Here is a 19304-nt window from a genome sequence, read left to right on the forward strand (position 1 = left end):
CAGAAACTGAAAACCTTGGGCATTCCAGTTTGTGGCTGAAAATTTTTGCACGTGTTCTCAGATCAGGGGATACCAACCTTTTCAGCCACTGACATTTTTGGACCCATCGGAACATTTGCAAACTGGAGAAACTGTCATGGACATCACAAACACACCATAACCCCTCTCCCCTCGCCTGAAATAAGACTTCACAACCCAAATTAATAATTACCCCTTTGAAGTCATATGCTATTACAACAGTTTCTGCTTTAGTTTCCTGCAAAGGCATATTAGTGACTCATAGGAAACTGGTCAGGAAAAAAAGTTTTGCATTTCCAAGAAGTCAGTGATGTGGAACACTTGATCTAAAATGTGAATAGACATCTTTGGTACAATCAGGAATATTTACAGTTATACAATGTCAAGTGTTCCTAGTTAAAGTGTAATGCATAGTCAACTTACGCAATGGAAGTGCTTTCTACTCAAGATAGATTTGGGACAGAGTTGTGCCCAGATGTGTTTTGGCAACAAACAATGGATAAGGATTACAGCATTTTGAATGTCAAGTCGATTGCTGTACTTGGGGTCATAAAATATTTTGCTCTAACAGGCCAAGTCTTACCGGTCTGCAGAACTGAGGAGGGACACCTCAGGTAGAACATTTTCAAATACCACTAAAATATAGAATGTCAGTTACTTATCTTTTGCTTTTATCACCTAGAGCAGGGGCATCATTTAAGTTTTCTACCACAAGCAACCAAGTGTCTTGGGCTGTCTCTATACTCTTACATCAGATGCATTAATGCAGTGTTTCTCAACCAGTGTGCCTCCAGATGTTTTGGGACTACAACTCCCATCATCCCTAGCTAGCAAGACCAGTGGTCAGGAATGATGGGAGTTGTAGTCCCAAAACATCTGGAGGCACACTGGTTGAGAAACACTGCATTAATGGCCCTCAAGGTTATATCTTGTTCTCTGTAATGTGCAGCTTGGCTCTTTTACTCAATCTGCAGATACTTTTTGTTTGCTCTTTGTGACATATTTTAGACATAGATGAGATGATGACTAAGGGCTGGTGGGTGTACAGCTGGGATCCACTTCAAGGGTAGGTTTCCTTCATTGGTTTTTTATTTATTTCAATCCAAGAGTTATTGACAATCATCACCATCCCTTTGCAGAACAAAAACTGCTCAGTTATCTCCTTCAATATAAGTCTACAAATGGAAAAATTATTATTACATATAATCATGGGCCCTAGTAGCCTCAGCTCTAGGGCTGTGAACTAACAAAGAAACTAATTTGGATGAGTCTTATTTATTTAAAACTGGATTTCTGGAAGTATTTTTCATTCATTTTGAAAAAAACAAAACAAAACCTGGCGGGCTGAACTGTGCAAACAAAATTATTCACGCTGAATATTTACTTCAGCAGTGATGAATCCATGAGAGAAGCAGCACCTGTAACAATGCTACAAGCATGAATTTGCAGATTTCTGTAGAAATAGCTTGCAATGTGGTAGTTAAAATGCTTTTAAGGTCTCTAAATTTGAAATAAACTTCCAAAGATTACGGTACATAGGAAGCAGACGGGCGCCATTGCTGGATTCTGCGAGTGACTAGGAGGTCAGTTTTTCTGCTATCTCTGCACTGTAAATAGTATGCACAATAAAACCTTTAAAGACAGAACGGACTTCCCTTCATTCCGCTTCCCTCCTCAGTCCCCCCGCCTGACCCGCTGCTACCGCTCTCGCTGGGCGAAGTGCTGGTCAGGATGACGGGAGGAGGCTCCCTATGGGGCGTCCCCCTGACAATATGTATTGCCAATTCACAGGGGTAGTCACGGTGTTCCATTGCGCCAGAAGCGGTTTAGTCATGCTGGCCACATGAGCCAGAAAGCTGTCTGTGGACAAACGCCAGCTCCCTTGGCCTGAAAGTGAGATGAGTGCCGCAACTCCATAGTTACCGACTTAACCATCCAGCGGTCCTTTACTTTTTTATAAGCAGTATACGGTTGGGAAGAAAAAGGGGGGGGGACGGCTTATGTTCTTTTACTTGGTATATATGTGGGGTTTTTGTGTCAGCGTCACTTGGGTAGGTTTTCTTTCTATGCGCTTGTTATGTTTCCTTGGTGGTGAGAGAGGTTGGGGTGGCCTAGGTTGATTGTCTTTGGATGGCTGCAGTGGAATTTGTTTGTCCAAATTTGTTGGGTTAAGTTAGTCACACTGATTTGAATCATATGCTGTTGGTGGGTTTGTGTTGTTGTCTTGTTGGGCTATGTATGTGATAATGGGGAGCCATACCAGAGTAAAGGCTTCCTCTTCTATTTGTCCCCGTGTCAGTTTCAGTCTATTGGTTAGCTTTACTAGTAAGGCTGTTTCCCATACTACTTGATACCAGTGTTCCATGTTTATTCCTGACAGGTCCCTCCAGTGTCTGGCTATGATGTTTCTGGCTGCTGAGAATAGGTGGATTATGAGCTCTTTATAGTGTGAATAGGCATTGTTATCTTGGAAGATGTTCAGTAGGGCCAGTTCTGGGGTGACTTCTGGTCCTTGTTTAGTTATTTTGCTTATTTCTTGTATGCACTGTTTCACTTGTAAGGGGAAAAATATTTTCAAATTTTAAGAGATGTTACATTTTTTATTTCCTATGCAGCATGTGTGAACACAGCACATAAACGTCCGTATCTGTACATGCTGTTAAGCTTATGTGCACAGGCTCCTCCCTTGGGAAGCATTTACTGCTTAGCGGCCCCAGTTTTATTATGGGGCCAGCTACCGGTATGTACAAGTAAATTTTTTGTAGAGCAAAATACACTGGCTCCAACACCACTTTCTAGAGAACAGAGTGGACCCCAAGAATACTTTAAAGTGAATACAGGCAACTCCCAATTTACACAGGGGTTACTTTCTCGGATATCACACATTTAAGTGAAATCACATACATTTGAAACACCATTGAAAAAGCCTGCAAACACCCCATTTTTGAGATGTTTTTGAGTCACTTCTGGGTTCAATGCGACGTGCCTATGAGGAGTTGCACACATATTGAACATGCTTAAAGGTGAAGTTGCCTGTATGTAGGGACAGCATATTTATTTACTTGATTACAGCCTGATTTTCTCCACAGGATGGACCCAAAGTAAGTTGCAACTTCATAGAAGAACTCAAAAGTAAATCAATAACCAAAATTACCATAAAATATTTTTTTCATACTGTTTTGAAAATATTTTCTAACTCCTCCCCCCCAAACCCCCTGATGTGAGTTTTCCTAAAACGATTCTGATTGAACCAACTGAGTCTTCTGAACCAGATTCACAAATGAAGTGTCAGAAGAGGTTCTGTGGCTCACAGACAGTCATCAGCTTGACTCCTGATACTGATGGCATAAGGAGTAAGACCTCACCAAAAGGTGTGAAGCAGGCATTCCCATTTTTTTTCAATCTCTGTATCTAATTCTAGCCAAGGTTTTGATTGCTTCCAGACAACCTGTTTATTAAGGGTTCATTTTGATATGTTTGCCAGGAGCTTAGACAATGCTGTGCCAAGCAATCACTATTCCACACTTTCCGGTACATTTTCCCTTCACCTTCCTTATTGCCGCTGATATTCTTGGAAGCAGGTTTGCTGCACAAGTCCTCCAAAGCAGCTTTAATGGTGAAACCTGAATTTGCCAGCATGTGATTTAAACCTACCCACAAACTTGTGACTGTCTTGAAGCATCCTTCTCGCTCCCCCGCCCTGACTCACCTCACAGAAAGTTGAATACAATTCAGTAGTCACTGCAGCTTAACGCAGATCAATTCACAAGATCACACTGTTAAACCTTTTTCAAAAAGGCAATTTCACTGTAAACAAAAAATAAAGAACTTGGTTATCTACTTGCTTGTTATCGACATGTGAATGTTAGCAGTTTCAACAAAATATTCTGTTTATATAAACAGTTCTGCTAATTGTTCATTTTAAATAGGAAAGAAACCAGCCTGCCACTACTGACTTTGGGCTGTTTGTAGCTCAAATGCCACTTATCTACGCATAAGACATTTGGAATCAGCAAGAGAAATGTTGATTTCTAGAACTGTTTAACTTTAAGGGAAAAAGAATATATTATGTAGCCCTTCTGAGAGACATTTTTTACCATTCAAATCTGTCATGCTTTGGGTGACCCCTCATCTATGACACAACTGTGAAAATTAGCAATGTTGTTTCCAAGATATAAAAGACCAGAACTACTTTTTTTAAAGAGTCAGCTATTGCTTTAAATTCTTCATTGGGTGGGCAGGGGGGATGGGACAAATTTATGCTTAAGACTGGCACATTGAATATTCAGGGATTGTAGAGTGGGGAAACCAGCATATTCATGTGTATGTCAGTACCTGGCAGCCCTGCTGACCTTGAGGCTTGTGAGTTTCCTCAGGCCTGGGAAGTGGAGGGAAACACCAGCTGTGGCCTATTGCCACCCCCTTTTCGTTTAATTTTTCCCCCTATTCACTATCCCTGGAAAGAATTCTTATTAGTGGATTTCCCTAAAATTTAGTTAATTTATTACATGTAACAGTACAAATGTTTGAGATATGGAAACAAGGGCTTGCCTGTTCAACATCATACGGTTCAAAACTTATATTTGTATGTTCTTTTCTCTGCTAATGTGGATAAGGGATAGGAGCGAGTTTTGTTTTGTTTTTTTGCTGCTGATGCTTATGGACAATTTGTACTACTCACAGGGTTTGGAGAACAGGAATGAAATATGTTGTTACTCAAAAGCCACAAAGAGAGAATCTGTTGGCACAGAGTGGAAGAGAGCGGGCTGCCATGAGTGAAATATAGGTTCAGAATTGTTGCTAATACCATTGGTTGTTTAATCAATTTAAATGTTTTGCTTGCTTTTACGTACATATTTGGTTATACTTAAAATACTGCTTTTTGTTGCTGAAGGTTTGCTTGTTTAACTTATGATAGCATTGTTTATTGGTCCTGTTTAAAATATTTTGTAATTTTTCTAAATTATTTTTCTCCATTTATTTTTATTACTTTGTTTCCCGCAGTGGGATTGAAAACATACAACTAAGAATGGGCTATAAATACTGTAAATAAAAAAATAAAAATAAATAAATAGCCCACACACCACCAGCAAACCTAGTAATAAGAGCACTAAGCAGATGGATCTTCTATACAGGCAGCATTACAGAAAAAAGAAAATGAATTCTAGGGGCTTATGGAGCTTAGCAGCTACTCACACAACAACCAGCTGTACCAATAAGCAAGTAAACAACTTGCTTCTTTATCTTGGTTCATAGAAAAACCCTGTCTTAGCTGCAGTTATCAAGTGCAATATTGTGCTGGTAAACTGTGCTCCAAAATTGTCAACTCCCAATTTTTTTTGCAGAGAATAGTCACTAGTTTTAACTGGAACTCAGCAAGCATCACAAGTAATAGTGCATTTTAATATTTGCTTGAAGATACCAAATGACTCTGTACACACTCCAAAAATATACACTTCAATTACTTTTTTTATAGAGATGTTCCAAAGACCAGAACTAAAATCTAGTCAGTGCAGATTGCGTTAAGAAAAGAAGCAGCAGATCCCTGGTTTTCATTAAGGATTGGTGCCATCTGAGGGCTGTTGCCTGCCTGCATACCATGTCCCTGAACTAGGGAGTCCTGTTGCAGTGACATCAGCATATAGTTAAAGTTAACTCTGATTGTCCTTCTAATCATGGCTTATGGTGGGTTCACAAACTATGCTTAAAACAAACCATGGGAGGCAGGGGGGCAATGTTCCTTTGCAAACCATGTCCCATTATGTCTGCAACAGGTTGAGATGGTAGAAAAAGAAGCAGTTTAGTTATTATAGCAGCTCTCGCCTTTAAACCCCCCCTGCTCCTTTAAGCAAAAAGATACATTTTCATAGCTGCCAAGTTATCCCTTTTTTCAGGGATTTTCCATTATGCTGAATAAGCTTCCTCGCGAGAAAAGGGAAAACTTGGCAGCTATGCATTTTACAAAGTTTGGGGATTTGCAAGATAACCCATGGTGCTTCCTCTGCAGAATCCACAGGTCTTTAAGAACTCCCCACTGAAATACAGTATGGGAAATCGCTCTTACAGTGGAGAATATATAAGGGTCAAGAAAGATTATATGGTCAAGAAAGAAAACCACAGAGTGAAAGAGAGAAGATTTTGCCAGAACCAGGCAATAGGAAGCTCCCTTTCATCTGGAAAATATATGCAACACTCTTAAATCCACACATAACCAGAACATTGTAATGCCAAAAACTCCAGTTAGCATAGCATAACAAAAAAAGAAAAATGTGTGTACTCCCATAACTCAGTCCACAACACTCTTGAAGACGAATACTAAAAGGGCAAAGCAGCTACTTGCTTATATAACTGCCTTGGCCACATTATGGTTTGCATCAACCTACAATAAGTAACATTATTTCAAAGGAGATTATTATGCATTGCACAAAAATATGGCCATTGATGCATTAAAAAATATCATTGTGCTTGTATTGTTGTATAATGCCTGAATATTTTACATGAATTGGTGGAATGTAAATGTGGTTATAAAAGGAAAGTAAGATGTACCTTTTGTCACAGAAGTTACTGACATATAAAACTGCACCCCAATATTTGTCAGTGGAAACTGCCAACATTATGTAACCTACATAAGAAAATGGAGAACAGCAAACAAGAAACTATAAAATATCCAGCCATTAAATCACTCTGAACACATCATCCCACTCCTCTTTCTACATACCAAGAGACAACTATACTTACTTTTTGAAATACAGTACAAGGCAATAGTCTAAGGATGCTATAGCCAATGTGTTTTTATTAATATTGCTTCAAAAGTATTTCCCGTTGCTAAAAAGGTTATTTGTTTTTTATAAAATTGGTTAGAACAATCTCCCTACAATCATAAACTAATTTAAATTGCACACTGTTCTTTCCACTTCATATGTATTCCCAGCCCTGTAACCTTTGTTGATGTTGCAATGCCCAGGGCACCTGATAAAAGAACTTTAAGGAAAAATATTTATGTAAAATGCCATAGCAAGCAAGAAGCAGTAAGAGAGTACAGAGTACATGAAACCAGTTCATGCTGGCCAACAGATCATATAGGCAACACAAGTTTAATGCAAGGGCAGTGTTTCAAACTGCCAGGTACAACATGTTGAGATTGATATTATGAGCTAAAATATAGGCCTGTAAAAGTCAAGGCTAAAGTATTTTATAATGGTCTAATGTTTAAACATTACCCAATTGACAGAACTTTATTATAAATATAGTAAGAACTAGTGCAGTGCTGATGGAGTCAGAGTTGGGGAACTAAATTTAAATCCCACAGGTCAATTCTCTGGTTATGGCCAAGATATTATTTCTCAAACTCTGGGACATATGCGTAAAATGTAGGTCTTTCAGAACCAGAGTTATATGGTCCTGGTGGCTGCTCCAGTCACAAATTTAGATGCTGCATTCTGGATTAGTTATAGTTTCAGTGTCACCTTCAAAGATAGCCCCACGTATAGCATGTCACAGTAGTTCAAGGGGGAGATAACCTTACACACACAGGGCTGTGTGTGTTCAGTACAGCTCGTCATTCATAGAATTGATGTAAATAAGGGATCATTCTCATCTCCAATGTGGGCTACATTTTGCAGAACTGATATGGTGTCTCACACAGGAAATAATATTAAATTATATGGTAATCTCAAGAAATGTGGTTAATTCCAGTTACCTAGTCAGTGAACAAAAGCAGTCACACATTCCTGCTTTTCCCAGGAAACGTGCTACGAATGGATGAAACACTCCTGACAGCTTTCTTGTTGACATCTCTGTATAGAGCACTACTTCTGGTGTTCGCTGGTGGAAAGCAAATTACCTGATTGAAAAGGTACTTATTTCCCTTGGAACATTCCTTGTGCTGTTATTGCTTCAGTCCATGGTAGGCTTCATGCTGTCCACTAGTAGGTGCCCCAGTCTGAAAACTGAAGCTCTTCCTATATTTGAACCACAAGACAGGAAGATTCCAGCTTGCTGTTTCACGGCTAGATCCCTTCCTTTCAAGTCTTGGCAAGCAAACTCTAGCTAAATCAGCAGTTGGAACATCCAGGAGGCTGGTGAAAATTACTTACTGTCATTGCCCTCCTCAGCATCTCTCTTTTTTTTCTGCTGTTTGTCTTCTCTGGAAGAGAAACAAGAAAGCCAGCTGAAAATTATCTAACCTAGCAAGTCAATCTTTCTATTTGAACTGTACTTAAGCCAGGCTGCTAAGGCTCCTTGGCAGACAAAAAGAGCAGCACCAGCAGCTGGAACTTTATTGTATATTACTGTAACTTTCTTCTTGTTTTTTTTCCTATGCTTGCTGAATTATTGATTTCATTTTCTTTGAATTTATTCTGTAAACTTCTTTCTCCACCGACCTCAACCTGTGTTTTGTATTTGATAGTAAGTGGGTTTTTCTTGTAAGCTGCTTTGAGCAAACTCAATGTAGAAAGGCAACGTATAAATAATGTATTAATTTATTATCCATCAAAAGACCTATTGGTTCTAAGTGAGCATCCCAGTCAGCTGCGTACCGGTACTTGTAAATAATAATAATAATCTGCTACTCTCTTTGTGTGCACCATAAGCAAACAACACAATGATCTGCCAAGGTAGGAGGAGGAAAAATAACCATTTCTTAGACTAAAAGCAGCTCCAAGAGAGCAAACAGTCTTAAAGGTGCACTAATCACCAATTTTGGTCATTTGCACCACAGAAAAACAGTGATTCTAGGCTACAGTCGTACCTTGTTTTGTGGCCGGGATCCGTTCCAGAGCCCCGGCCGCTAGCCAAAAAGGACGAAGGCAAAGTGCAGCATCTCTGCACACACACGCGGAGCAGTTTACGCTTCTGCACATGCAGCAAACTCGGAAGTAACCCATTTGCCGGAATGGATGCTAGACAAGTGGGAATTGTTCTCAGAGGTATTATTGTATTTTCCTAAGGGAACATTTTTTCTAGGATTGTTCCAGGCCTTCTCAGTACAGTGGTACCTCGGGCCGAGTACCCAATCCGTTCCAGGCTGCTGTTTGCACCCTGAAAAGTACTCAACCCGAGCGGCGCTTTAGCATATGTGCAAAGCACCAATAGAGCACTTCTGGGTACATGCACAGAACGCTTCAGCGCATGCGGCAGAACCCGGAAGTAAATACTTCCGGGTCCACCGAGTACGCAACCCAAAAGTACACAACCCACAGCGTATGGCATATGCAACCCAAGGTATGACTGTAGTCATCTGAAGGCAGCTTTGTTTAGGAAAGTTTTTTAATGACTGATATTTTAATGTATTTTTAATCTCCAGTTGGAAGCCGCCCAGTGGCTGGGGAAACCCAACCAGATGGGCGGGGTGTAAGTAATAAATAATAATAATAATAGTTGAGCGCACCCTGTGAAATGCCCTCCCGTAGGATGTCAAGGAAATAAACTCTGACTTTTAGAAGACATCTGAAGGCAGTCTTTTATAGGGAAGTTTTAAATGTTTGATGTTTTAAGTTAGTAAGTTCCAGCAAAACTAAGTAAGAAGTACTCTGGATCAAAAAGTAAAGGGTCACCTACAGGAGTTCTTTTGAGCAGGAACTCTGGGGGAACGGAGTCCCTTTACCCATTTAAAATTAATTAGTATTATTTGTCCGGGGGGCTGGAACGGATGTACGTACATGCACCCAATGCCCGAGCCAAAAATCCACCTGTATCCGTAATCAATAAAACTGTGGCCATTTCTAAACCAGATCATTGTCTGTTTGAGTTGATTAATCACATCTTACATTTTGCCACTGCCTCGCACTGCGACTGGGCCCGCAACAAACAAGCAAACTTCCTGATGAGTTTCCCGCCGCCGCCCCCCGCCGAAAAAAACAAGTAAGAAGCACTTGTCACTCATCGATGCGGTGTGCGAAGTCTGAGCAAGACATTTCCAGGAGAGTCTGAGGGAAGCCACCGTCGAGCAGCGCAATACAGTGGAAGGCCTAAGCCCGGGAGGAGGGGAATGCAAGGCATGTCAGAAGGAACTAGAGGCCAGCGAGGCCTTTCTTTATTTATGAAAACGGGGAGCCTCACGGCAGCTACCCTCCCGCCCATACCGGCTTTGCCCTGAAACAGCCGACTTACCTCCCCCGCCCCCGAACGTACACCCCAACGGAAAAAATAAAACTGATTACAACCGTCGCTGCGCGCGCTTTGCTAAGAAGGAGGCGGGACAAACCGGAATCCCTCACCCAATCAGAAAGCGCTCTCCTACCTCAGACGTTCTTTCCCTCCGCCGCCGCACCGCGCAGGCGCGCTTCCCCCCCAAAAAAACGCCGCCCGAGGAAAACACGGGCTCCTCCCAAAGCCGCCGAAGGAGGTGGCGGTTAATGGAATGGTTGCGCCTGCGCGATGGGAGGAGGTGTTACCACGACCCTTTCCCTTCCCCACCCTTTGGACCCGCCCCCTGTTTCCCTCCCGCGGAGGGGCCCATTTAAAGGCAGCGGCGGGGGACCCGCTAGCCCTTGTTGTCGAGCCATTGGGTCGCGCGGGCAGCAGCTTCCTTCCTCCTCCCTTTGCTCCTCCCACCCCTTTTTCCCCCGCCCTGCCGCGTCGACGCCCTTCAGTTTTCCCCCCTCTCAGAGCGGCGAGTGCCAGCCCAGTGTCTCCCTTGCCCCTTTGCCGCCGCTGAGGTAAACCGCCGGCCGCCCCCCCTCCACCCCACAAGCCCCCTTTCGCCGCCGCTACCATGTACCGCTGCCTCGGGGAGCTCCTGGCGCCCGTCCGCGCCGCGGGCTCGCCGGCGCTGTCCGGCGCGGAGCCGTGCGCGGCTGCCCTGCTGGCGGGGAGCGGTCCGGGGAGGAGGAGGGCGACGACGACGAGTCGGGACGACGGCGGGCGCCGCCAGTACAGCCAAGCGGTGTCGGCGTCGGAGGACGACCCCAACTTCTTCAAGATGGTGGAGGGCTTCTTTGACCGGGGCGCCGGCATCGTGGAGGACAAGCTGGTGGAAGGGCTGCGCACCCGCGAGAGCCCCGAGGAGAAGCGGCACCGCGTCCGCGGCATCCTGCGCATCATCAAGCCCTGCAACCACGTGCTCAGCGTCTCTTTCCCCATCAAGCGGGAAAACGGCGAGTGGGAGGTGGTCGAGGGCTACCGGGCGCAGCACAGCCAGCACCGCACCCCCTGCAAGGGAGGTGAGCCTCGCCCCCCCCCAATACCCAGCTCTTCCGCTTAATTCCGTGTGCGGCGCAATGTTTTCTCAAAACTTGGGTTCTTGTCGGACTACAACTCCAATAGTCCCTGACCACCGGTCCTGCTAGCTCTAGGGATGATGGAAGCTGTAGTCCCAACAGGAGCCGAGAACCTAAGTTTGAGAAACGCCAGCAGCAACTCTGGGGGACCAGAGTTCGAATGAGCCACGAAGCTTGCTGGGTGGCCTTGAGCCTAGCTGCTTCTTTGGGGATCACTTGTAGCCTAGTAAAATTGTCTTCCATAAACAGATTTAACAGGGAGTCCTACCTCGCAGGGTTGTTAGGAGAAGAACCGTGCACACCACATTGAGCTCCTTGGAATAAATGGTGGTGTATAAATAATAAAAACCACCTCACCAAGCTGCTTGCTTTTCCTCCTCCCGAGTTGATTGATGTGTCCCCCGACCCCCTCTCTGAATGGCTCTACCTGAGCCCCAATGCAAAAAAAAGGCCAGCTCAAAGCCTGTTCATTAAAACCAAAGAAAACAAGAGGGAGGGGGGGAACCCTGAGTCACAATGAATGGGAAACAGCATAGTCCCAGCCAAGATAACTAGCACTGTATTCTGTGTTCCAGACAAAATAACTCTGTGTATCTATTGTGGCTTGGAAAGTGCACACGGTCTTTGAAGTGACGCATGACTCTTAGCTCTTCGTTTTCCCCCCAGCAGTGGACCACTGATGGGGGTAGCCCAGAGCTGAGTTTTCCTCGTCAGTAACTTTAGCAAAGTAAATGCCTTCCTACCATCTTCCCCCATAGCTGTGTCAAGTTCTCCCTTTTTGTAAGGGAAATTCCCTTATGCTAAATAGGCTTCCTCAAGAGAAAAGGGAAAACTTGACAGCTATGCCACCAACATAGTTGGGAGTTACCATTTGCATTGGGTGTGTGTGCACCATGTACTTTGCTACTGAAGTAAACAGGTCTGCTGTGTGGGTTGGCTGTAATGTAGTCATTGCCCCCTTGAGAGCTTTCCCTTCAAATATGACTATTGTGGTTTCAGCAGCTGAAAGAAAAAGATTAGGTTTGTGCCTGTTTACTCAGGAGTAAGTCCCGTGTAACCCAAAAGAGCTTTGGAGTAAACCTGCATATAAGATGAGGCTCCTTGGATTAGGTCATTTGCACAGACGTGCTCAGCACTTAATTTATGACAATCAATTATTGTACCTGGGACAACTCCATTAGAAATTATAGTCATTAACAGGAAGTATCATAGTACAGTACTGAATTTGTATGTATCCTACCTTCCTGTGGTATATGTGATGGGGATTCCCCTTATTTTTAGCTTTGTAACAATATCTTGAAGTAGTTTGGGATGAGAGAGACTGACCCATTATCATCTGGTGAGGTGTGTGTGTTTTTGTGTCTCAGATTCTCTCATTCTAAATGTGTGGTGTCTTCTTTGCATTTGCCAAGAAATGACTTGCATAAGTCATCATGAGCTGAAAGTGAAAGTGGGAGCAATCTCTTAACTGGTAAAGTTGGCACAGAACAAAGATGTGAAAAGCTCGCCTGATAAATTTCTGCCAACCAGGCACTTTCACACATGCGAAGAATAAAATACATGGCAACTATTTTGTGCAGGCAAATGTGTGGCTAGCCTGGCTGCCATGTTGGCATCACTGGGATCACGAAGAGCATCTGCATCACAAGCAGAAGGTCCTAGGTTCAATCACAAGCATTTCCAAATAGGGTTGGGAGGAACTTCTACCTGAAATCATGGAGAGCCACTACCTATATAAGGCCTATGTTCCTATTTTCCACAGTGCCTTAGATCTTGCACTGTTTGGGGGTATTGTGGAAGAGAAATGGCACCCACCACAAAAAAAGTTTGGAGAAACCTCTGCAGTGGGCTCTTTCTAAGCAGTGAAGGGAGGAAATACCAAGAACTTCGCTTTAAAAAGCTGAGAAATATCAGCTTTGCTGTAATAGTACATACCAAGAGCACGTGCCTTCTCCAGTTTCTGAATTCTGGGCTCAGTACTACGCCTAAGATTTAAGATTAAAAGTGGGAGGAAAGGAGGACATTTTTCTGCCTCCCCACTTCCAACTACTCTCTGAAGACTGGAGAAGAGACCCTCTTAAGAATATTATGGTTTACCTCGCCTGGGCCAAGGTTTACACTCCAGCCAAGATCCCTTTGTGGACCGGATCACGTGAGTGCCCACACCTGTGATTTCCTGCGTCTGCACAGATGTGTTTTCCGACGTGTGCGCAGACGCAATTTTCAGCGCAGCGGAAGCAAGTCACAATTATGGGGGCAGCTCGGGGGCCAGTTAAATGACCCGGCCCATGGGTCTGTACAAGACCATGTGAAAATGAACATAATATTTTAGCTGCAGTTCATTCATTTTCAGCTTTTTATTCTTGTTATAAAAAAGCATTGCCAGACATTCCATTGTTGCACCCATAACCTAGACTTAAGGTGCCATTTAGCTCATAGCTTTCATATCTCAGTTTCTAACACTGGTCTTCTCTCCTACACTTCTTACAGAAATTGTTTTCTACTTTGCTAACTACATAAAGTATAGAATTCCATTTAGTATTCTTATGTGCTTTTCCATAATTGTTTCCATACCACCTATATAATTTAAGTAATTACTGTTTAAAAATTGCTCCTTTGGGAGTAGTCATATGCTGTATAGTAGACAGTCTTTGCTGCAGAAGAACTCTTCTATTATTTACATACTCCAGCACTATATCTATATCCATGATGTTGGGAGTAAATGTGCATAGCTGCCAAGTTCTCCCTTTTTTAAAGGGAAATTCCCTTATGCTGAATAGGCTTCCTCGCGAGAAAAGGGAAAACTTGGCAGCTATGTAAATGTGCCTTGTGGGTATGTAACATGGAAGTAATTGTTTGTGCCTTGGGAGGCAACATTTAATTTCTTTGGGAATGGAGGAGGAAATACTGTTCCCAAAGACAAACTGTTGAATAATCCTGTAGGGATTATTAAGTATTAGGTGCCTCACTCCACACATGAGCACATACCCTCATAGAAGCAGAGGAGTAGAGCTTTGGCATTTGTCATTAAGTTAAATAAGTGCCTGTTTATTTTTTTGTCTGCTTGCTTGTATTATCAGAGTAGAACTGTAATGCAATCATATACATGTTTACTCAGAAGTAAGACTTTCTGAGTTCTGCATGGCTTATTCCCGTGACATCTCATATGTTCCATGCAGATTAGCTGAGGAAGCTAAGGACCAGAAAGGGGACAATTTGCATCCTCATGAGGGGGCTTTGTGGAAAGGTTTAAATGTGTCTGCCCTGTACTGAAACTGCTTTCATAAAAAAATAGATATTTGGGCTGCTGTAACTAGAAAAACATAATTGGGGTGTGGGGCAGATTAGACCATAATGCATGTGGCAGTCAGTTGCCTAAGGGCAAAGAATTTATAAACTCTAAAAACATCCTTTCTATGGTATTCTCTGCTCCTGATGAGGTTACATTGGTACAAAGGTTGTTAAGGTGCATTTTGGCAATCAGAGAATATAATCTCTTGCTCAGAAAGAAAATCATTTCAACATTTTTCCTCATCTCAGCCCTATGACAACTGAACTTCCTCCAAATTCTTGAAGCCGCTCACAACAGACTTCTTTCCTGTTGAGTTTTATAAAAGATCCTTTGTGGAGTAGAGGAACTTAGTGTACAAAGTTTCAAAGAAGCTGGTTACTTATTGGGATTGCCCTCCTTGAAGCTCCTGTGATTTTTGCTTAATCTTCAGTGGCTGTATCAGCCTCAGATGTAAGTAGAAGAGCTGTTTTGGTATGTCAAAATCATGCTCTAAGTTTGGTAATGCAGAACAGTATGTTTATTCTTCAGACTGTTTACAAAAGTTTACAAAAGAAATTGTACAAAAGAAATATTCAGTAAATCTGAATTAACAAATGGAAAGGAAATCCTAGAATACAGTATATAAATACTAGCAGAACCATATCTAGCATAAAATCTTTTCCAAAATTGGTTAAAATCACATAATTGTACGAATAATAGTGAGTAAAATAACTCCTCCTTTGGAAGGGAACTGATTTATTCTTTAGTGACCAGATATTATGTTGAAGATAATCTCAGATATGCACAAAGCAATTGCTGTATTCTGCTTGCAGCTCTTATGTCTTGCTGACATAATAGTTTTGCAATATTAACTTTTATCAGTGTTTTATTGAGCAGCACCTAGTTGCAGTATTTCATGAGAAGCTCAGTTAGGTTGGATTGGCTTATGTGTAAATGTACCTGAGATCCCCAAATCCCCATTCTACACTTTAGTTACCAGCTCCATACTCAAGTTTCCCCAGAGTTGGGAAGTCATAATTCCTATGATTTTCATGCATTAGTTCAACATTTTCTACGTAGAGCAGAACAGGATGAGTGGTAGAAAGTCAGCTGAGAAGTAGTGGTGTTGTATATATGTTCCTTTGTAGTGACTGCTGAAGGTGGTAATCAATTTTATATCATCCCCTGAGTAAGTTTCACAGTCATGCCACTAGCTCTTTCCCTTTCCCTCCAACTCATTGTCTACTTCATTTGTTATTTATGTGCAATTATTAAAAACTTGGTAAGTTTTAATTTAAAAAGTATATGGAAGGAGTGGGATAGTGATCTGTGTAGCCCTCCTCTCAGGATACCCCATCTGATTCTGATTTGTGTGCCCCAGCCTTCACATGAGCTTGTGAATGGTAGTTATACAACTCCATTGCTGCTATTCTTGAGTGAGTATGACAAAAATCACAGATCTAGTTGTAGTTTGTGCCACCCATACAGCTGCCTCGAGAGAAGCGTAGTTTTCCTGGCTTAGTAAACTAAGCACCAGGTGTCCATAATGTGTCCTAGAGTGGGAAGTATCTAATACTTTTGATAGGCTTGCTATGAAAGCTTGTTGCTGCTGGTTGACTCCTTGAAAAATAAAAACTTGCACCCCAGAGAATAACTCTTTTGTAATAGGATCCAGACAGTTCCTTGAGGGGCTTCCAAAGGTTTGCGTACATTCAGGGAGGTTTGGGGCAGCTGTGAATATCTGACCCTTTCCCCACATCAGTACTACTTTTGAAGAAAAAATAATAATGTGGGGTTTACTAGTAGAAAAACCCATGCCCAAATAAATCCTCACTCTGTTTTCAGCTAGGGATGGTGCTCACATCCTGCCTGGACACCTTACTACAGAAGTCTCACCATTATATCTTAGTACTTGGAAAAGCTAGAAGCAAAGCTTTTTATGACTTCACTGCTGTGTACTGACAGATGTTCATACACTGATTTATTTACTAAATGGTACTGATTCTTGATACAGCATTGATAATCTAAGAAAGATTTGCTTAGAAACACCAGTATTGGAGCCTACTTATGATTTAAAAAATATATATGCTCGATCCTTTGGGGTAGATAGGATAAAGTAAATGTTTGAGCTTCAAGTAGATGCTTGGATAATAAACAAAATTTGGCTTTGGCTGTTTGCTGTCAGCATAGCTGAAAGAAATCATTAATCTAGGACGGAACAACTACTAAGCTGAAAGATAAGACCTGCTGTTTACCAGGATCAGTGTTAAATACTCAGAAGATTAAAGTCAAAAGGTCAAAAGTGGTGGATTTTTTTAAAGGTTTGCATACATTGAAATGTTAATCAGTCAAAGGATTTTGAATTATTTTTATTCTTTACTAAGGTTATGATGCCAAATGTTCAGTGAAATTTAGAGTGCTTCACTTGTTAATTTTTCTAAAAACAAAGGTTTTTCAGCTACTTGAGGCCCTGTAATTGAGATGCAAGGCCACTGAATTTGGAACATTCTGCATGCAAAGCATGTGATCTACCATAGAACTGTGGCTCTTTTAAGTACCGTGTTTCCCCCTTTTTAATACGTAGTCATAAAGTAAGCCAGGGCAGCAATTTTAAGCATTTGCGAAAGATAAGCCATACCCCGAAAATAAGACATGGTGTATCTCCATGCCTGCAGCAGCGCGGGCGGAGAGCTGAGCCAGCGGCCGGGCCTCTGTTGCTTCTAGCCCAGTTTCTAGTTTCTAGCCCAGCAGCTTGGAGCACCCAGGAGCACCGGAGCCAGCGGCCCTGCCTCTGCCTGGCCGAGGAGGCCTGCTGTTCCGCCGTCCGGAACCGGCTGCTGGAGCGCGCGGAGCGCCCAGCAGCCCCGGAGCCGAGCGCCAGAGCAAGCGGCCTCAGCTCCATCCAGCCGCCGCCGTCCCGCCGCGCGGAAACGGCTGCTGGAGCGCACGGAGCGCCCAGCAGCCCCGGAGCCGAGCGCCAGAGCAAGCGGCCTCAGCTCCATCCAGCCGCCGCCGTCCCGCCGCGCGGAAACGGCTGCTGGAGCGCACGGAGCGCCCAGCAGCCCCGGAGCCGAGCGCCAGAGCAAGCGGCCTCAGCTCCATCCAGCCGCCGCCGTCCCGCCGCCCGGAAACGGCTGCTGGAGCGCACGGAGCGCCCAGCAGCCCCGGAGCCGAGCGCCAGAGCAAGCGGCCTCAGCTCCATCCAGCCGCCGCCGCCCCGCCACCCGGAAATGGCTGCTGGAGCGCGCGGAGCGCCCAGCAGCCCCGGAGCTGAGGGCCAGAGCCAGCGGCCTCGCCTCCACCCGGCCGCCGCCGCTCCGCCGCCCCGCCGCCCGGAAACGGCTGCTGGAGCGCGCGGAGCGCCGAGCAGCCCCGGAGCTCAGCGCCAGAGCCAGCGGCCTCGCCGTCGCCGTCCCGCCGCCTGGAAACGGCTGCTGGAGCGCGCGGAGCGCCCAGCTGCTCAAAGCGCCCAGCAGCGCTCAGACAGCCCAGCAGCATGGCGCGCAGTGCCCAGCAGTGCCCCGAGCCAGCAGCCTGGCCCGGCCAAGAAGACCTTAAGGTGCTGTAAAAACTGTAATAACGTAAAAAAAATAAGACATGCCACCAAAAATAAGCCACCCTGTGGTTTTTTGAGGGAAAAAAGCAATAAGACGGTGTCTTAAAATGTGGGAAACACGGTATATCATACTGAACATTTATGTAGTGCTTCTAGGGAAGCAGTTTTCAAGCTTTCTTTTGTTGTTGACAGCTTGGTAGTCTTGGTGGACCACTTAATAAACATTTTTCTTTCATACCAACATCATTACAACCAGTGCTGTAGTATGAAAATTACAGTGTGGGCCTTAGACCAAGCTGCTGAGAAGGTCCTCTTCCGGTATTTATTTATTTATTTTGTAGAAATTAGTAAACTCCATCAAAGGAAAACCATAAGCTTTAGGGGCTATAGTGCCTTGTTTGCTTATTGGATAAATTTGGCCCTAGTCAAAAAGCACTTGACCCCCATCTGGGGGGTGGGGTGGGAAACATTGTACAGAAGCAACCTTTCCATCACTCACCAGAATAGTGCTCACACACGGTTGGTTCATAGACCACAGTTTGAGAACCTTTCTTCTACGATGATCAAAGCACTTTAACACATTATCTTAATACAGTAATCTAAACAACTCTGAAAGGTAGATAGCATTGCCATATCAGAGCTGGCATACTGAGATAGAGTAATGCACCTAGTGATTTTGTGGTTGAAGCAGCTGATGTTCTGACTCTCCCCACCACCACAAACACTCACACATGAACACCCTGCTCTATCCTACTGGAGTTGGGAAGCAGATAGAAGGTGCTGGGTTCTTTTTTAATGCATGGTACTGCTTACCTGTAGGATAAGGGAATTGCAAATGCTCTATATAGGGTGACTAATAAAAGAAGTCCTGTTTGATGTAACACTTGGCACATAATGTAATTCATTAATATAAATAATATAATGTATATGAAAACAGCATCATTTATATAAACAAATGCAAAAATTCCCCAAGTTCTCACTTTGCCTGTTTGACTGCATGCTTCGAGGCGGTGCTTAACGGGAAACTACAGCTGCTCTTGTTAATCATATAGACAGCTGCCTAGAGAACTAAATGTATCCACTAGTGTACAGGAAGTAGGAGTTAGCAATGTGAAACAAACTTCTGACACTCTCTGTACTTCTCATAGCAAAAGCTTGTTAGAGCAACAGATTCAGGACCTGAGAGTAAACTCTTGATCCTATAGTGATGAACAAATCTGTGTTGATTCTTTTGTCA

At 43.5% G+C, this 19304-nt stretch overlaps 2 protein-coding genes across 12 annotated transcripts in view; one reads left to right on the forward strand and one right to left on the reverse strand.

The window, feature by feature from the left end:
• The window catches only part of SHLD2 (shieldin complex subunit 2), a 31661-nt gene extending 19982 nt beyond the window's left edge, over nucleotides 1-11679 (reverse strand). The window contains exons 1-4 of one of the 11 annotated variants that reach the window (XM_088670162.1): nucleotides 11509-11679; nucleotides 8115-8164; nucleotides 6565-6640; nucleotides 3728-3825 (exon numbers count right to left, since the gene is read on the reverse strand). The gene's annotated coding sequence lies outside the window, so the exon portion shown is untranslated. Of the gene's footprint in view, nucleotides 1-3727; nucleotides 3826-6564; nucleotides 6641-7717; nucleotides 8165-9788; nucleotides 10229-10261; nucleotides 10555-11508 lie in introns of those variants that run through there. The other 10 variants (XM_088670161.1, XM_088670157.1, XM_088670158.1 and 7 more) reach the window with 10 other exon arrangements.
• GLUD1 (glutamate dehydrogenase 1) overlaps nucleotides 10628-19304 on the forward strand; it is a 35239-nt gene continuing 26562 nt past the window's right edge. Inside the window, exon 1 of the mRNA XM_035138278.3 lies at nucleotides 10628-11183. Within this exon, the coding sequence (XP_034994169.1) occupies nucleotides 10736-11183 (448 nt within the window). The 5' untranslated portion in view covers nucleotides 10628-10735. The remainder of the gene's footprint in view (nucleotides 11184-19304) is intronic.

The sequence above is a fragment of the Zootoca vivipara genome, chromosome 5 (genome assembly GCF_965207765.1).
Source record: "Zootoca vivipara chromosome 5, rZooViv2.hap1.1, whole genome shotgun sequence".
NCBI classification, from domain to species: domain Eukaryota; kingdom Metazoa; phylum Chordata; class Lepidosauria; order Squamata; family Lacertidae; genus Zootoca; species Zootoca vivipara.